Source organism: Megalobrama amblycephala, linkage group LG6 (assembly GCF_018812025.1).
Source record: "Megalobrama amblycephala isolate DHTTF-2021 linkage group LG6, ASM1881202v1, whole genome shotgun sequence".
In the NCBI taxonomy this organism is placed as follows: Eukaryota; Metazoa; Chordata; class Actinopteri; order Cypriniformes; family Xenocyprididae; genus Megalobrama; species Megalobrama amblycephala.
Window position 1 is genome coordinate 25330429 of NC_063049.1, and position 17363 is coordinate 25347791.

General features: G+C 38.4%; 1 protein-coding gene across 1 annotated transcript; it reads right to left on the reverse strand.

Annotated features, from left to right (window-relative positions):
* Nucleotides 1-1468: 1468 nt before the first annotated feature.
* Nucleotides 1469-16700, reverse strand: cavin2a (caveolae associated protein 2a). Its single transcript, XM_048193562.1, has 2 exons — nt 16079-16700; nt 1469-2855 (listed from the first exon to the last, which is right to left on the reverse strand). The coding sequence occupies exons 1-2, from the start codon at nt 16604-16606 to the stop codon at nt 1983-1985; spliced, it is 1401 nt and encodes a 466-aa protein (XP_048049519.1). The 5' UTR covers nt 16607-16700; the 3' UTR covers nt 1469-1982.
* Between the last annotated feature and the right edge of the window lie 663 nt (nt 16701-17363).

Below are 17363 nucleotides of genomic sequence, written 5' to 3' on the forward strand. Positions count from 1 at the left end.
TATTTCACACTGTCATTGTTATCAGCTTAATCTTATTTCATTTCATTTCATTTAAGTCACTTTTACTTAAGCTGGACAATGAAATTTCTTCTAGAGCTGCTGTACAGGCGAAACAAACTGTCTGCATAATTTTCCTGTTATCACCGTAAAGCCGCTTTGAAACAATATGTATTGTAAAAAGGGCTATATAAATAAAGGTGACTTGACTTGATCGGTTCCTCAATAATCCCTCAACTTGAAGAGATATACAGCAGGCCTACATGTAACATGACTCCTCAGTCTACCTGGGAGCCAGAGAGATTTTAGACTACTTGCCAAACTCACATGTGGTTGACGTTATCTTACATATTCCACATTTACTAAAAGAAGAACACAGGACTCGAGACACTCAAAATCTCCATTGATTTGCACTTTTAAGTTCTAATAAATGCATATGTTTTCTAGGTAACAGTGTTCATTGTTGTAGACAAAATCCACAAAACTCAAACTAAGCTGGTTCTTAAGTTGTTTTATTGATGTTGAGCATCACTGCCGTGGCATGACGCAACACCAGCATGAGGTTGTGTGTCCGAGAGGGGCCGTGAAGAGGCCTGCAGGCAGCACACCTGTAGAACATGCGGGTACACCATACCTCAGCTAACCCGTGGAAACTAAAGCCATCAATCCGTTCACACCTCTTCTTTTTCTAGTCAGTGGAAAATGAACTGCAGAGAAGCTATCCATCAGAACCAGGAATGCACTTTCTTCACCTGGTATGTGTGTGTATCAGAGACTGTGCTGAATCATTTTGTGTGAGATAGATGTGTGTCCAGAGAAACGATTAAAAGCTTATGGTACTTGGGTGTTAGGCTTTACTTTAGAAGTCTATCCAGCAGCAATTTCTATCTTTACAGGTCTGAGTACTTATTTCATCACTGAATCATCTAAAAAATGTTACTGTTTAGGAGAATGTTATGTTATTACATCAGCAGTATGGAATGTTTGACAACAAACAATACTTCTGCTTCACTGTATACTTGTACTTTTTTGGTTTTTGTGTGTGTGCCCTTGCTGTGCACTACAGCAGTAATTGGAGAGTTGTTGGCAGTGGGCAAGGTTTCCATGGAGATGGCAGTCAATTGTGCTGGCTTTCTCCCAGAAATTTTGTAAACATGCTTCCCACCATGCCAGGACCTACTGTCAGCCCTCATAGACATTTACTTATTCAAGCCTAGAGACAGATTGCTGCTAAATATTTTAATAAAAGTTCTAAAAATGTTAAAAAACATAACTTTGTCAACATTTTACCTCTTTGCCTTTTGTACTTGTCTGCTTTACACCTTATAAAAAGCACTGTATTGGTACAGTGGTAATGATGTTTGATGGTGGTGCTGTATGATTAGCATGTTCATTGTTTACATGGCACTCCAAAGTATTTGCATCATAATACCGTTACTGAAAAACAAAGTACTGTTTCCAAAAACCATAATACTTCCATAGTACTTTATTGTAGACAATTTAATACTAAATCTTATGTACACTGACAGAAGAGAGTCTGGACTCCAGCATAACAAAGGGCAGATTGGCACACACATTGCCTCTCCTACACAAAGAAAAAAAGATAGAGAATGAGATTTCAGGCATTTCAGTTCAGTCAATTTCATGGTATTCACAGGCTCCCACAGGAAAATATAACTATTTCGGTGTATCATTGTGGTGACAGTGGTCTGAACTGCTGTACCATTCTCTGGGCCTTTGTACAATCCATTTGGAATGGATCCTAAATGGAATTTCCTCCTACAAGAACATGCTTAATTTCTGAACTTAACACAATAGGTTATAGTTACATTATATTTAGGGTTAATTCAGGGCGATATATTATTTCAGCAGACATGCTAACATTAAACAAGCTTGGGCACAAGATACCAGTGGCACAAGTGAGTAACTATGCTTCTCAAAGTCTCAGAAGTAGATGGAAGTCAAAGGGCTAGAAAAAGCTATATTTAAGAAGTTAGCTCAATGGTAGCTGAAGTCGACGGCGGAGACACGGGCACTTCTTCTGCGGGTCTTGATTCTTTCTCCTCCTCCTCCTCTTCCACACCATTTTCATCATTATCATCAGTGTCATCATCTTCTTTATCCACTTCCTCTTCAGCCAGAGTTGCAGATGGACCGTTCTCGAGACCTCCAGCCTCATCTGTAATGAACACCTCTCCATCGGTGCTTTGTGGTGTGGAGGGACTGTGGTGATCATCTCCGTTTGCTTTTTCACTTGGGGAGTGTAACTCAGCCAGGGGCAGCTCGCCGTCAGGTCCCCCAATGTTGGGAACCTCCACCGGGCTGAGGTTTCTGGGTGAGCTTCCGGGCTGCTGGGAGGAGTCGGCGTCTCCATCTCGTACCTTCTTAACATTGAAGGTCATTGGCGAGACACGGAAGGATGAGCTCTTGGAAGAGGTGCTCTTCGGGTGGTTGGGGATGAAGCTTTTCTTGATCTTCTCACGTTGTTCTGGAGGCACGATCTTGTTGATCTTCTTCTCTATGCTGCTTCTTGAGAAGGCCTTTTTCAGACTATCCACCTTCTTCAGACTGGAGCGCTTGAATTTGTCAGCACGAGAACGCTCCAGATGTTCACTTCCCAAGCCTGGGAAGCTGTCTTCATGCAGATCCACCAGGGAATCATCGCCGCCCTCTGCCTGGGGGCTCATTGCTCCTTTTTCCTCATTGTCGTCGGAGGAGAGGCTGATGGTCTGCAGGCCCTCATCTTGAGAGCGGTTTAAATCAGTGAGCGGAGTTGGTGCAGATGGAGCAATTTCATCCTGAGAGGTGGAGGCCAAGCCATCTTTAGTGAGCAGAGTGGATGGGATTTCATTGTCCTCCTGAAATTGGAGAAAAAGAAAATGCATTTAACAAAGATTGTAAGGCTCAGTGTGTTAATGCCTGCTTTAAGGTTACAGTGCAGATATTGTTTTATAGTAAAATCCTCCTATAACCTTTAGATGGCATTTAGATATTAATAGGAAATAGTTTTTTTCTCATTTTGTTGCATGTACATTTTGCAGACAATCTTCTCCAAAGCCACTTACACTGCATACAGTTTATCAGTTGATGTATTTCCTCTGAATCAAACCCACAGCCTTGGCATTGCTAGCACCATACTGTACTGTAAAGATTTGTTTCAGGTCCACACACACTATTTTTGTATCAATAAGTAAAACAAAGAGATGAGTCAGTTTGCTCTGTTGTTTAAGTTATATTGTGCAATCTGCTGAAAAACCTGTTTGTGGAACAACTAGCTATACACAAGACATGTGGAGGCATTGTCTTGGAGTTATTCCAAAGTAATCAAAATGGCACAAGGATTAGGTTTATTCTTCCCACCAAATTCCTTTCAAAAAGGTTTGATTTAAAACTTACTTGTATAAAAATGCAAAATGAAATCTTGTTTCACTTAGCAATCTAATTCCTTTTTTAAGTCAAGATTTTGGGTATACTGCATCTCAGTATCTGTTGAATGCAACAATTTTTATCACTTCTTCTTTGCTTATATTTGTTACTTATTGTGTGATTATGCATGTACATAAATAAAATATAAATATCTGTTACTTTATGCATAATTATATTTGCTCAATCATTTAATCAATGCAACAGACAAACAAAAAACTAAATATGCCACACCCTTTCAATCTCACACAGAGAGAGACAGTGCAAAATATTTTTTTATCTACCAAACACACCCATGCCAAATTCCTTTTCAAAAGCTTTGATTTAAAAATGACCTTCACAAAAATTAAAAAACGAAATCTTATTTCAGTAAACAACCTAATTATTTTAAAGGTGCCCTAGAACCCTTATTCACAAGATGTAATATAAGTCTAAGGTATCCCCTGAATGTGTCTGTGAAGTTTCAGCTCAAAATACCCCATAGATGTTTTATTATTCAATTTTTTAACTTCCTATTTTGGGGCATAATTAAAAATTAAAATTTCTGTGTGTGTCCCCTTTAAATGCTCGTGCTCCACGATCCCAAGCTCGCAACTCTATAATACATTGCATAAACAAAGTTCACACAGCTAATATAACCCTCAAAATGGATCTTTACAAAGTGTTCGTCATGCAGCGTGTCTAATCGCGTAAGTATGGTATTTATTTGGATGTTTACATTTGATTCTGAATGAGTTTGAGGCTATGCTCCATGGCTAAAGCTAACATTACACACTGTTGGAGAGATTTATAAAGAATGAAGTTGTGTTTATGAATTATACAGACAGCAAGTGTTTAATAATGAAAATAACGACATGGCTGTGGTCTCCGTGAATACAGTAAGAAACAATGGTAACTTTAACCACATTTAACAGTACATTAGCAACATGCTAACAAAACATTTAAAAAGACAATTTACAAATATCACTAAAATATCATGATATCATGGATCATGTCAGTTATTATTGCTCCATCTGCCATTTTTCGCTATTGTCCTTGCTTGCTTACCTGCATAAAGTATGTTGATTCGGCTTTGCTGCTCCAGACATTAATACTGGCTTGCCTAATGCTAAGAACATGGGCTGGCATATCCAAAAGTTGGGGGTGTACATATTAATTTTTCAATCAAAAATTGAATTTACCTTGGCATAGTTGAATAACAAGAGTTCAGTACATGGAAATGACATACAGTGAGTCTCAAACACCATTGTTTCCTCCTTCTTGTATAAATCTCATTTGTTTAAAAGACCTCCGAAGAACAGGCGAATCTCAACATAACACCGACTGTTACGTAACAGTCGGGGTGTACGCCCCCAATATTTGCATATGCCAGCCCATGTTCAAGGCATTACACAAGCCCGTATTAACGTCTGGAGCTGCACAGCTGAATCATCAGACTAGGTAAGCAAGCAAGAACAATAGCGAAAAATGGCAGATGGAGCGATAATAACTGACATGATCCATGATAACATGATATTTTTAGTGATATTTGTAAATTGTCTTTCTAAATGTTTTGTTAGCATGTTGCTAATGTACTGTTAAATGTGGTTAAAGTTACCATAATTTCTTACTGTATTCACAGAGACAAGAGAGCCGTCGCTATTTTCATTTTTAAACACTTGCAGTCTTTATAATGCATAAACACATTCTTTATAAATCTCTCCAACAGTGTGTAATGTTAGCTTTAGCCACGGAGCATAGCCTCAAACTCATTCAGAATCAAATGTAAACATCCAAATAAATACTATACTCACATGATCCGACGCATGCATGCAGCATGCATGACGAACATCTTGTAAAGATCCATTTGAGGGATATATTAGCTGTGTGAACTTTGTAAATGCACTGTATTATAGTCGAGAGCTCAGGGGGCAGGGAGCGCACGATTTAAAGGGGCCGCAGCCTGAATCGGTGCATAGTTAATGATGCCCCAAAATAGGCAGTTAAAAAATTTCTTTAAAAAAAATCTAGGGGGTATTTTGAGGTGAAACTTCACAGACACATTCAGAGGACACCTTAGACTTATATTACATCTTGTAAAAACTGGTTCTAGGGCACCTTTAACTATGCCAAGGTAAATTCAATTTTCAATTCTAGGGCACCTTTAACTAGTCAAGATTTTTGGGTAAACTGTATAGCTTAATATATGTTGAATGCAATCATTTTTATGACTTTTTTTTTATATGTTTCTTATTCTTACTTCTTTTTTATGTTTCTTATTTTTGTAATTATACATGTATATATATGCCACACTCTTTCAAACCTCCCTCTGGCACATACAGTGCAGAATCTTCTCTTATCACTCACTCTCCCCGTATCACACACGCAGACCCCTGACACATACCTCAGACACGGCTGCTAAGGTTTACAGGGGTTATGCTTCACGCTTAAGGAGTAAATTGAATATCTGACCCTCAGGGAAAGGTGGATTAACAGCACAAATGGAGCTTTTGCACACTCACCTGCTCCCTCCTAAGGGCACTAGCACACTCCCAATTATTCAGAGCATGCACTGTCCAAGCTTATCAAAATGACAGATTTGTTATCGTATGCCAATATTTCAGTATGAAACTGCAAATGCAAGTATATGTATAAACAGATCTTCAGATGCCAATGTCCCTGTCTCTAGGAAACCTTTTACAAGACAATGGTCGTTTCCATATAAAGCACTCATTTAGGCTCTTTTAAAGCGAGGGTGAACAGTTTCATAGAGGCAATCTTTGAAAGCGTAAGATCCCACCCTCCTTTCAAAGCACTCTCCAAAGCCACGCCTCCTCCAAAACACATGAACATGTGCAGCCTGAGCAAAGTCTGCAAAGCGTTAAAATTACCGCATGTCTCAAAGCCCATAACATTACAATAATAATGAACATAAACAACTTTAAAGAGCTCTGAACGTGTTCCTGGAACAGGTTTTTGTTCCTGAGACTTCTGCTGAAGAACTGCAAAATTACACATTCCTTTAACCTGTAATAAATACTCAATATTCTATATAAACATTGAGAGCTCCCAGTTGTTGAACATGAACCGTAATAGGCTATAATGCACGAGAAAATGGAATAACAACATAACGTAAAGACAACCTGATCCTGATGCCCTTCCCTTGTGCACAAAACTCTGTGCCATCATCAAGAAGTTGGTTTAAAAATTCCAGTAAAGGAATGCAACTCCCACTTTTTACATTCAATAAATAATCCCAATGTCTTTATTGATTAATATGAGAAGAACCAAAAGAGCAATTGTTTTTCAGTGTGTGCAAATGTTTTAAAAAAAAATGGTCTAAGGGGTGGTACTTGTGCTCATCTTTGTTAACATTTCACCTTTGAACAGACAGCATCACCTGAGGGCAGAGATCCAGTCAAAACCAGTGTTGACTCTGGGCAAACCAGTTTCTTCACTAACATATGTAACACCCTTCAGGTTCAAGAACAACGTGGAAACCAGAGCTGGGAGTTGGCTGGATTTGGTTAGTTCTGTAAAAGTATCAGCTTTTTTTTGATAACCTGGTAATGTCTACATTTGGATTCTATTTCATAATTAATAATAGAGTGAAACTTCGGCAACACCTTCATATTATGTTTTCAGCCAACCATACACGAACTGTAATTTACCAAGAAACTACACAGATGAGATTTAGGGATTTAGATATTAGATTAAAAAAACTTTCTGTAAAATGATTCCCTATTGAAATATGTTGTTTCAGCTCAAATCTAATTAGTTTGTACCTTGAGGGTCTTGTCAGGTGAATAGTGCACACATGAAATATATCTCCATAAGCCTGGGAAATTTCACACAGTAGTAGGTTGACCCAAATTTGAAGGCTTTATTAAAAGAGTCTCAACAGTAACAATGTCATTAAAAGTCTAGTAAAACTAACATATATCATTATAATGATACATATTTTACAAAATTCTTTTGGCAATGACGTCAAGCTATCAACTTTTCTCTACATATACATTCACATTTTGAATACAAGTTGAAAACTAAAGCAGGGAGTCTCTGTTTGGTTAGTCACACTCTTCATTTATCATTTGCATTCTTAGTTGAAGCTGTTTAAGTCTTTCTGATTTCTCTCTGTATCCACCTTTCTTAATATTTGTTTCTCAGCCCTGTGTCTTGTAAGAGAGTGATAAATCAAGACATTTGCCATTCAGATTTTGACCTTTATCTAAATACAAAATGGCTTGTGAGACTCAGAGGAAGAAAAAGAGGAGGGGACTGAAGAAAAGAGAGAGAGGGAGAACTTTTGAAAACATTGTGTCACATGCTGATACCCCTGGTTCAGTGTGTAATGGGAGCCTGGATAATTAATGCACCCCACTGGAGGCCTCCGGACTTTTTGGAGTGGAAACATCGAAAGAGATGAGAGAGACTGGTGTGTGTTTGTGTGTGTGTGTGTGTGTGTGTGTATGTGTGTGTGTGTGTGTCTCAATCTAGGCTCTTACGACCTGAAAAGACAACACAAGGGCAGCGGAAAGCACAGGAAAGAAACAGAGGAAAGACAAATATAAGAACAATAGAGGATGATACTATTAAAAAGAAAAAAAAAAACACAAAGGAAGGATGTGTCAGTGGTGGATGTTAGCAGTATCGCATTTGTTCTTACTAAGAGAAAGTGGCTCTCAAAGACTGTCATTTAAGAGTACAATACTTAATATAAAAATCAAAAACTTCTAACAGATTAGAAGCCAACTATAGCAATGTTATTTTAGTATTATATACTATTATAGTATGTACTAATATTTTGAATTAGCTTTTGTGTTTATATTTTCATTTTTATTTTAAAGGGTTAGTTCACCCCAAAATGTCATTAATTACTCACCCTCATGTCGTTCCAAACCTGCAAGACTTTTGTTCATCTTCAGAACACAAATGAAGATCTTTTTGATGAAATCTGACAGTATTCTGTCCCTCCTGCCTTTGCAACTTGATCTCTGACACTTCAAAAAGGTCATAAAGAGATTAACTAGAGGAAAACTAATTCATATGAATTGCGTGGTTTAGTCCAAATTTTCTGAAGAGACACGATTGCTTTTTATGATGAACAGGTTTAATTTAGGATTTTGCTGGCATTTAGACCTTGATCAGGAAACATAAACAGATGCTCAACCAAACCTGAATGCGCACAAGAACAAACCTCTTCCGGAAGCTCAAACGTGCTGCGTAACACGAGAATGAACCCCATTGGTTACGCAGAACGTTTGAGCTTCGAGAAGAGGTTTGTTCTCATGCGTCATTCATCTGTTTATGTTCGCTGATCAAGGCCTATGTGCAATAAAAAGCATTAATTAAATCTGTCTATCATAAATGTTGATCAAGTCTATTCAGAAAATTTGGACTAAATTGCTCGATTGGTATGGATTTGTTTTCCGATCTCTCATCAAAGACTAAGTTGCAAAGGCAGTCTATAAAGAGACAGACATCTCTCAGATTTCATCGAAAAGATCTTCATTTGTGTTCCGAAGATGAACGGAAGTCTTACGGGTTTGAAACGACATGAGGGTGAGTAATTAATGAAAAAAACAAAAAACAATACAACAAAGGCACAGTACAAAAGACACAGTCTTTGTATTTTGTCTTCTCATTCAATGATTCTGCAACTATTCAAATCTGATGGATGTCTAACTATGAACATCATGACTGAATCTCATGTCTGAAACCTTTTTCTCTAATTTAACCCTATTCAAATTAATTATAAAACACATATCTGAACATAAAACACATTTACACACTTACAGCCCATATATGCGATGCCCCATCAAACACACACACACCCTTGTTTATACTACTTTGTGGGGTCCAAATGACTAAGATAGTAAGATGAGGAATTTACAACATTGTGGGGTCCTTTAGTTGGATCCCATCTTAAAAGTCATATATAAGAATGTTTGACAAAATCTTAAAAGTCACTACAGTATGGCTCTTCCCTACACTATACCTAAACCTACCCCTCACAGGAACCTAACGTAACTTTAACATTCTTAGATATAAATAAGAATGTTAAAATTACGTAAGGTTCCTGTGATGGGTAGGTTTAGGGTTAGGTTCCTGTGATGGGAATGCTAAAACATTCTTATATATAAGATAGTTATATATATATATATATATATATATATATATATATATATATATATATATATATATATATATATGATTCAACATTTTAAAAATGTTTCTTATGTATAAATATAATGTTAAAATTACATTAGGTTCCTGTGACGGGTAGTTTTAGAAATAGTGTACGGAAGTACAATAGCAAATTGAGTCAACATTTAGCCTCATATAAAAGATATTGTCCTTGTGGGGTCCAAGTAAAGCACCCCACAAAGTCAAAGATTCTGTATCTTTCGTACTTTGTGGGGTCTTCTGGACACACACACACACACACACACACTGACAAACCAGACAAAAATGTGCTCGCTCATCCGTTACCTGTTTATGATGTGTGGAAGAAGTTCAGGGAATCTTTGGCCTCACTCCAGATGGAGAGAATAAGTATAAAACAACTGCCAGCTGGCTTGAACACACAGTTCAGTTAGATGCTGGGCAAAGCAATGTGCTATCAAAGCCTCCAATCTGCAGCATTGTGGTAAAAACTATGGGAAAGTGATACTTAAAGGGCCATCTGTGGACTTTCGACCGTCTTTTACTGAATTAGCAGAGGTTTACTGTCCTGCAGAGCTGAGGAGTTTTTGTTGGTTTTATATTGAATCAAAATCTGACTTATTCTTGCCTGAGCTGAACTAAGCTGTCTAAGAAGGGGTCTGATTGCATCTCATTCTCTCTCTCAGGTTCATATTAAGAAAGCTCCACTCTCTTCAGTCTCTGTCTGTCTGGCCGCTTGAATTAATCACATGATTAGTCATGCTCCCTGAAGTATCATTTTTCTAATTAGACTGTATTTATTTGAGTGAATCTAATAACACCTGAGGAATGGGACTTGACTTTTCAGATGTCACCCCACCTTACCCTTTGGTGCATTTCTTATTTAAACAGTAAGTTTGGGTGGGGCATACCAAAGAGCTTGTCTATTTAAAAAAAAGCCAATAGGCTTTAGTTATATTAAGCAGTGAACCGTTGCTACTTTCTAGTCGGTATTTACATTCAGTGGGTGGGGCATTCTTAATCCTTAGAACATTTGATTGGACAAAAATCTGTTTGTGCAGGATGAGTCATACCGCACTTAACTGTGATCCCTTGCAAACATTATTGAGCTGTGTGCAGGAGGAATCGTGGCTAGGAGGCAGGAAAGTGCATGAGCACACTTCACTTCAGCTCCACTGCACCAAAGTGAATCATTATGGTTCTTTATTTATCCTTGCATATGTGAATAGAATAAAAATAAATAAATGAATTAAGTAAGGTACAGTCAGTGGGTCATCATCAAAAAATAAACCCTGACTGGGAGTTTGTAGGCTGTACATGATCTGTGGAGTGAAACGAGAAACACAAAACTGAATAGGAGGTTGCTGGGGCAACAGTCAAATACACAGTTTGGCTGTCATTATTCAAAAATATTTGACTGCAGAAAGCTGCGATTGACCAGTCAGAATCAAGTATATCAGAGCGTTGTAATAAACAAACATCTACATGTACTCAACTACTACTAACTACAGAGATAAAGGGAGGAGTCGAGTTGTCAAACCAGAAATCCTGCACAGGGCCGAAACATGCCTGAGTCTCTCTGTCTCTCTCTCTCTCATACATCAGTTTGTTTTCCATTGTTCTCATCCAGTTCATTCTATTTGTTCTGCTCCTCTGCTGTTTCCTCCCTCATCACAATCTCTTCCCTGGCCTTGAAGCTGTCATGTTTTGTTTTCACTCTTTCTTTCTTTCTTTTTCTCTTTCTTTCTTTCTTTCTTTCTTTCTTTCTTTCTTTCTTTCTTTCTTTCTTTCTTTCTTTCTTTCCTCTAACTCTGCCTATCTCTCAGATTTGCTTTGAGGTGAATCTGTTGGTTGAGGGTGGAGCTCAGGGAACGGCACAGGAATCATAATGAAAGGCAGCCTAGGACAACAACAGTTGTATGCCAACCTGAGCTTTAAAAAAAAAAATAAACATAAAATATTGTAATTGCAATCTGAATCAGTATACACTCAGATTAAAATAGTCCGAACAAATCTCTGAAATGCACCGATCATAAGCAAACACATTATCTCTCAGTGTCAGAGAATATAATCAATGATGAGATCGAATCAACACAATCAAATTCAGATGAATGCTCTTTGTTGTTGAATAAAACGAAATGTGTGCATCCGCTGCACAAATGGATACAAATCTTTGAGGAAATCATGCTTTTGATTGATGAAAGAATGTGTTTTGTTGTATATCCAAGTGTTATTGTGCAGAATTATCAGACTGAATGTGTTTTGATCATCAGAATCTGCTCTGTCGCTATAAAAAGCTCTTTCTTGTTATAGGAGGGCATGTAAACACTGGTTGTTTCCCTTCTCCCACCCTGAAAGACTGTCACTTTCCCACAATTCACATTTGCGCACTCCTATTTGTTTTACCTTTCATTGAAGATCCTGATCTTGAGGATTAAACAATGTTATGCGAAAATTACAAAACACACAATTAGACAAATGCCGATGGACTGACTTGGTCAATCATACGTGGCATTGCTTGGATCTCAAGCAGACTTACATCATCCTAATGAAGGCGTTCCATGGCACCTCTGGGCCAAAATAAACCCTCACAATGTTCAACAGGATTTCAGAGGGTGAACTAATGAGGGGAATCGGAAAGACTACAAAGGTGTAAAAAATGACAGTTGTCAGATGTTTTGTGAACTCCCACTGAAGAAACATCTCAGCCAAAACTTTTCTTCCTTCAAAAACATAAAAGCAATAAAATATGTTTTATAACTATCCATAAAATCCTCATGTTTGCCATAAGTCATGCGGCTTGCCAAACTTTGCACGCCTTGGTGAAAACGTTTAAGGTGTATGTTATCCCTGCTAGACGTCATGGAAAACACGCATTCTTAACCGATCTTTATCTTAGATGAGCAAAAACAGCATAAGCTATGAGCAGTTGCCTAGATTATTGCTGTTAATGATCCTTTCACAAGCACTGGCAACCACAGACACAAAAAGGCTGGAGTTACTGCAGTGAAGAGCTTCAGCACGTAGAACCACATTTTTCAAGAATCAACACTCATGTATTCCTGAGAACTCAGAAAAAGCAGTGATGCATTAAACATAAACAGAGGTTTAAATGGGCAGTAATTACTGCAGATCATTAGTGCTTGTTAATGGAAACGAGGCAGTTGACCGGACTGTCTCTCCCCCACACATGCATTTTCAGTGCCAAACTCAGTGTGTTTACTGCAGTTCTTTCTTCTTTCGGAGGGCCCTTGTGTGTTCAAACCACACCTTTCATCTCCAAATGCCTTTACACAGCGCATAGAAAGCTTATAATTACCCCACAGGCTGGGTGAGCGTCGTTAGATGCCAAAAAATTAAACAAAACAAGCAAATGCACAACCAAAGAGCAGTAGTGCTCTTCCAAAGCAAACTCCTGAGACCGAACGGTTCTCCCTCGTGTTTGTATTCCGTGTTTACTTTCAATAGAGTGTCAAAGGGGTGGTCGTTCCACAGAACAATACGCCATTGTTTTATTGGTCTATGGTATATGGACATGCATATCATTTTCCATGAACAAAGACAGAAAAAATAAAGAAGAGAAAAATGTCTTGACTTAAAAGAATCAGTGAATTAAAAATCACTATCGAGTCATATTTGTATTGACACATGTGCAACAAATGTGAAGCATCACCTGCAGCTATAATGCTTAACATGTGTCAGTGTCCCATAGCAAGAAGGGAAAGTACCTGCCTGTGCTGTTTTGACACTCCAGGGACTTGACCACATGGGAAAGTGTGTTTTGAACAAAATACCGTATATTTTAACTAAAACACCTGACTATGGAAGTCAGGTGAATGAAATAAAAAAGGTAATTGTGAGATTGTAAACTGTAAGAAAGTCTCAGATACTGCAGTCACAAGTCACAAAACTCATGAAAAAACTCACATTTACCCTTTTTATTTATATTTATTTTTGCTCTGAGGTGGAAACTTGCTTCCATACCTTGCTTCTAATAACACACATTCATCTACATATTTACACAGGGGGGTGTGTGTGTGAGATGATTACACTTTTTGTACTGCAAGCATATATAGCGTTCAAACATTTGTGGTTGGAAAGATTATTTAATGTTTTTCAAGGAAGTCTCTTATGCTTACAAGGCTGCAATTTTTTGATCAAAAATGCAGTAAAAAAACTCCAATATTATGAAATATTATTACAATTTAAGATTGTTTTCTATATTAATATATTTTAAAACGTTCATTTATTCCTGTGATGGCAAAGCTGAATTTTCAGCAGTCATTACTCCAGTCTTCAGTGTCACATGATCCTTCAGAAATCATTCTAATATGCTGATTTAGAGCTCAAGAAACATTTTAATACTGCTTAAGGTCCCCGTGAACCGGAACTTGCAAACGAATTGAAAGTGAAGTGAAACAGAATATTGAATAGAGGGCAGGTTTTTACTTTAGCACTCCTCCAGGGGGAGTGGTCTCTGACGTCATCAGAGAAGGAATGCCATTCCAGACCGGAAGTAACTTTTCAGATTTTGATTAAAGATTACCACAACAAACAATTTTTTTTCTGTGTATTAACTTGCACGGATTAATTGTTCACCACAAGACTAGTAATATGCGCTAACAAATTAAATAGGGTCAATTTTGATTTCATGACAACTTTAATATTTTTGTGGTAACCATAGGTTTTTTGATTCAAAAGAAAAGCATTTATTTAAAAACAGACATATTTTGAAACATTATAAATACCTCTTTTGATCAATTTAAAGTGTACTTGATGAATTAAGTATTAATTTCTATAAAAAACGGTAGTATATTTCAGTAGACTTACAACATACACAACAGAAGTGCTAGTTCAGTGAATGTGTGTGTGTCTTGCAAAGCCCTTCCTTTCATCTTACAGCACATTCTCAAAGTAGATATTACAATCTCCTGCAGCAAACTTTCTGCAAGCCTGCACTCATGCCAAAGTGTTTTAACAGGCTGATTATTACTTTAGAAAATCACCTGCTGCTAGCGATCACAAAGGGAATGCTTAAGACTTGGGATCAGCCATTAGCCGCACTGTTCAGCCTCATGGGCTTCCTCTCTGACAGCTGGATTAGTCAAGAGTCATCGCCCCAATAATCAACTCTCTCCACACTGATAGATGGCTCTTATTAAATAAGTGTATTAAAAGCAATATGCTTAAAAGTTCCTGTTTTCCTTAGGAATCATTTTGAATTAGCATGCTTAAGAGTAAGTCTAAAAATATGTTAACCTCAGCCTGTTTCAGAAACCTTTGATGAAGATTTTTTTTGTCTTGTCCAAAACCAAAAAAGGCAATGAAGTCATCTTATTATGAAGGAAACAAATCCATTTGACATTTTACAACACTTCATGAATGATCAAGTGTTGACATGGTTGATCAGTCTCAAAGGAGCTAGATAAAAGTCTGTGTTTTCATTTCTATTGAGGTTCAAACACTCACTTTGACATTTAGCTCATTCTGCTATTGAATTACATTAGCCTCAGGAAAACTGATTCCCAGAAATCATTTTGAAAAGCAGAACTCTAACACCCCTAAGAAATGCCTCTACCTGCTTCTACAAGTTAAAGATCACTGTCCCAGCATGTAAAGCTGCATGTGGGTCGCTCCAGGGCAATCAGATAAGAATACTATTCTAAATGCGTGAGCCACACACAGTTGCTTAAATCAACACGACGCACCCTTCACATTAACCAGCCGGCATAAAGTATAATAGCACTTCCTGAGTGTGTAAAATTGCATTACCTGAACATACAAAACACCTCACCAAAGATTAGAGCAAACTAAAGAACAGGTCACAAAGCTGGTTTAGCTAGAAGACTTGACTTTACAATCTCAGTTTGTTTTACATTTATTTGTAAGGAGAGGCTTGTAGTCTAATGAACCTATTGTAAACAAAGTGATCTTTGAGCTTTATGGTAAAGAATGATGAAGAATGTGAGAGTTTTGCAGTAAGCTCAACATCAGCTACTGACAACTCTCTTTTACATGCATATACCAAATACTTAAATGTTTGCACACAAATATACATATTGAAATTCTCTGCAATCTGCACAAACTTCAAACATTTCATCCCAGCTGCAGTCACAGGAAGAATTCCCACGCACTCTAGTTTCATTCATGATACACTACTGCACACGTGTCCTGTCACACACCACTAAAACCCATCTTAAACACTGAAATCTAACTTTCTCTGTGATTATTGTCTACATCCCCTTGCAAACATGTCAAATATTTACATGGAGTTTAACTAAAAAAATTGCAAAAATTCTTATATCAAAAGATGAGTTAGAAAGCATGTGCTACAAGTGTAACTATAGCTTTAAAACTGTTTTATTGCTATATGACAAACAAGCTAGAAAGCGAGAGAGTCTTTAGAAAGTTAATAATTTTGTATTTCCATACTTAAATCTAAAAATCTTCACATATTTAGATTACTTTTGTCTTTAAAGGTTCTTCAAGAGTAGGAAGATCTCATTCTTCTCACCTGAAAGATGATTACTTTAAAGTGGTTCCTCTTCAACAGATGGGCGTGGTTGGCCTCCAGACGCTTCACCTGGCTGCTCTGTTTATCCAGGCGCTCCCTCACCTCCTTCACGTTGTTGCCAGTCTTGCGCGAGCGCTCCAGAAGCTTGGCCACGCTGTTGGCCGTGGACGTGTGGCTCTTAGTAAGTCGGGTCACGTCGCCTTGCACCACCCTGACCGCCCCCTCCAGCTCAGCCTGCTTCTTCTCCATCCTCTGCTGGTTCTCCTGCACCGCCTCGATCATCACCACCAGCTTGTCGAGCAGAGCCACCACCGTGATGGCGCTGACTTGGCTGCCAGTGGCCGTTGGGCTGGTGGGGGACTTGGGGCCCAGACGGGAAAGGGTGTTGACAGGTGAGGAGGGCACCGAGCTGGGGCTGAAGCTCGGAATTAGGAGATCCTGAGAATCCTGAGCATCTGGTGTCGGGGTGCTTTCGTCCCTGGGTAAGGTGGCTGTGCTTCGCTCAGCGTGAGAGGAGTCTTCACCCATCCTGGAGTCAATGCTGGTGGTTTAGAATGGTGTGGTTAGGTTGACTCTCTCAGACACTCTCCTGCCTTCTGTGCCTCTCTAAAAACAACATTCCCAACACTCCACTTAAAAACTTCCCACACACCCAGGGGAGGGGCCTGGTTGCTGTGGTAGTTAGCCCAGCCCATCAGAGTATTGTGAGTAAAGGGTGTCAGTGAGAAAGTGTCCCACTGCATGCGTGTATGTTTCCTCAGTGCCATTTCAGTATTGTTTGATCTGTTTGAATTTGCAGTCAGTAATGTTTTTGGTAGTGTAGTGAGGCATATTTGGACGACACTAGCCACAGGAGTGTTTGTGTGGAGGAATGTGGGTGTATCTGTTTCCGTGTACATGCACCTGAATGTCTCTTCACTTCTTCATGAATCTGCTGGTGTTTTGTCTCAGCTGTCCGGCAGACTGGGGAAATGTCACAAGGGGAAATATGGAAATCTGTGTTTGGACAGTGAACTCAGTTAATCTGTAGCCATGGCACCATGTCAGTCTCAAGCACCAACCACACACACACACACACACACACACACACACACACACACACACACACACACACACTATATAAATGCTATGCTAAAAGGCATAGTTCATTCAAAAATGAAAATGATGTCATTATTTACTCACCCTCATGTCATTCCATAACTGTATGACCTTCTTTATTCTGTGGAACACAAATGGAGAAGTTTTTAATAATGTTCATGCTGCTTTTTCCCATACAATGAAATTG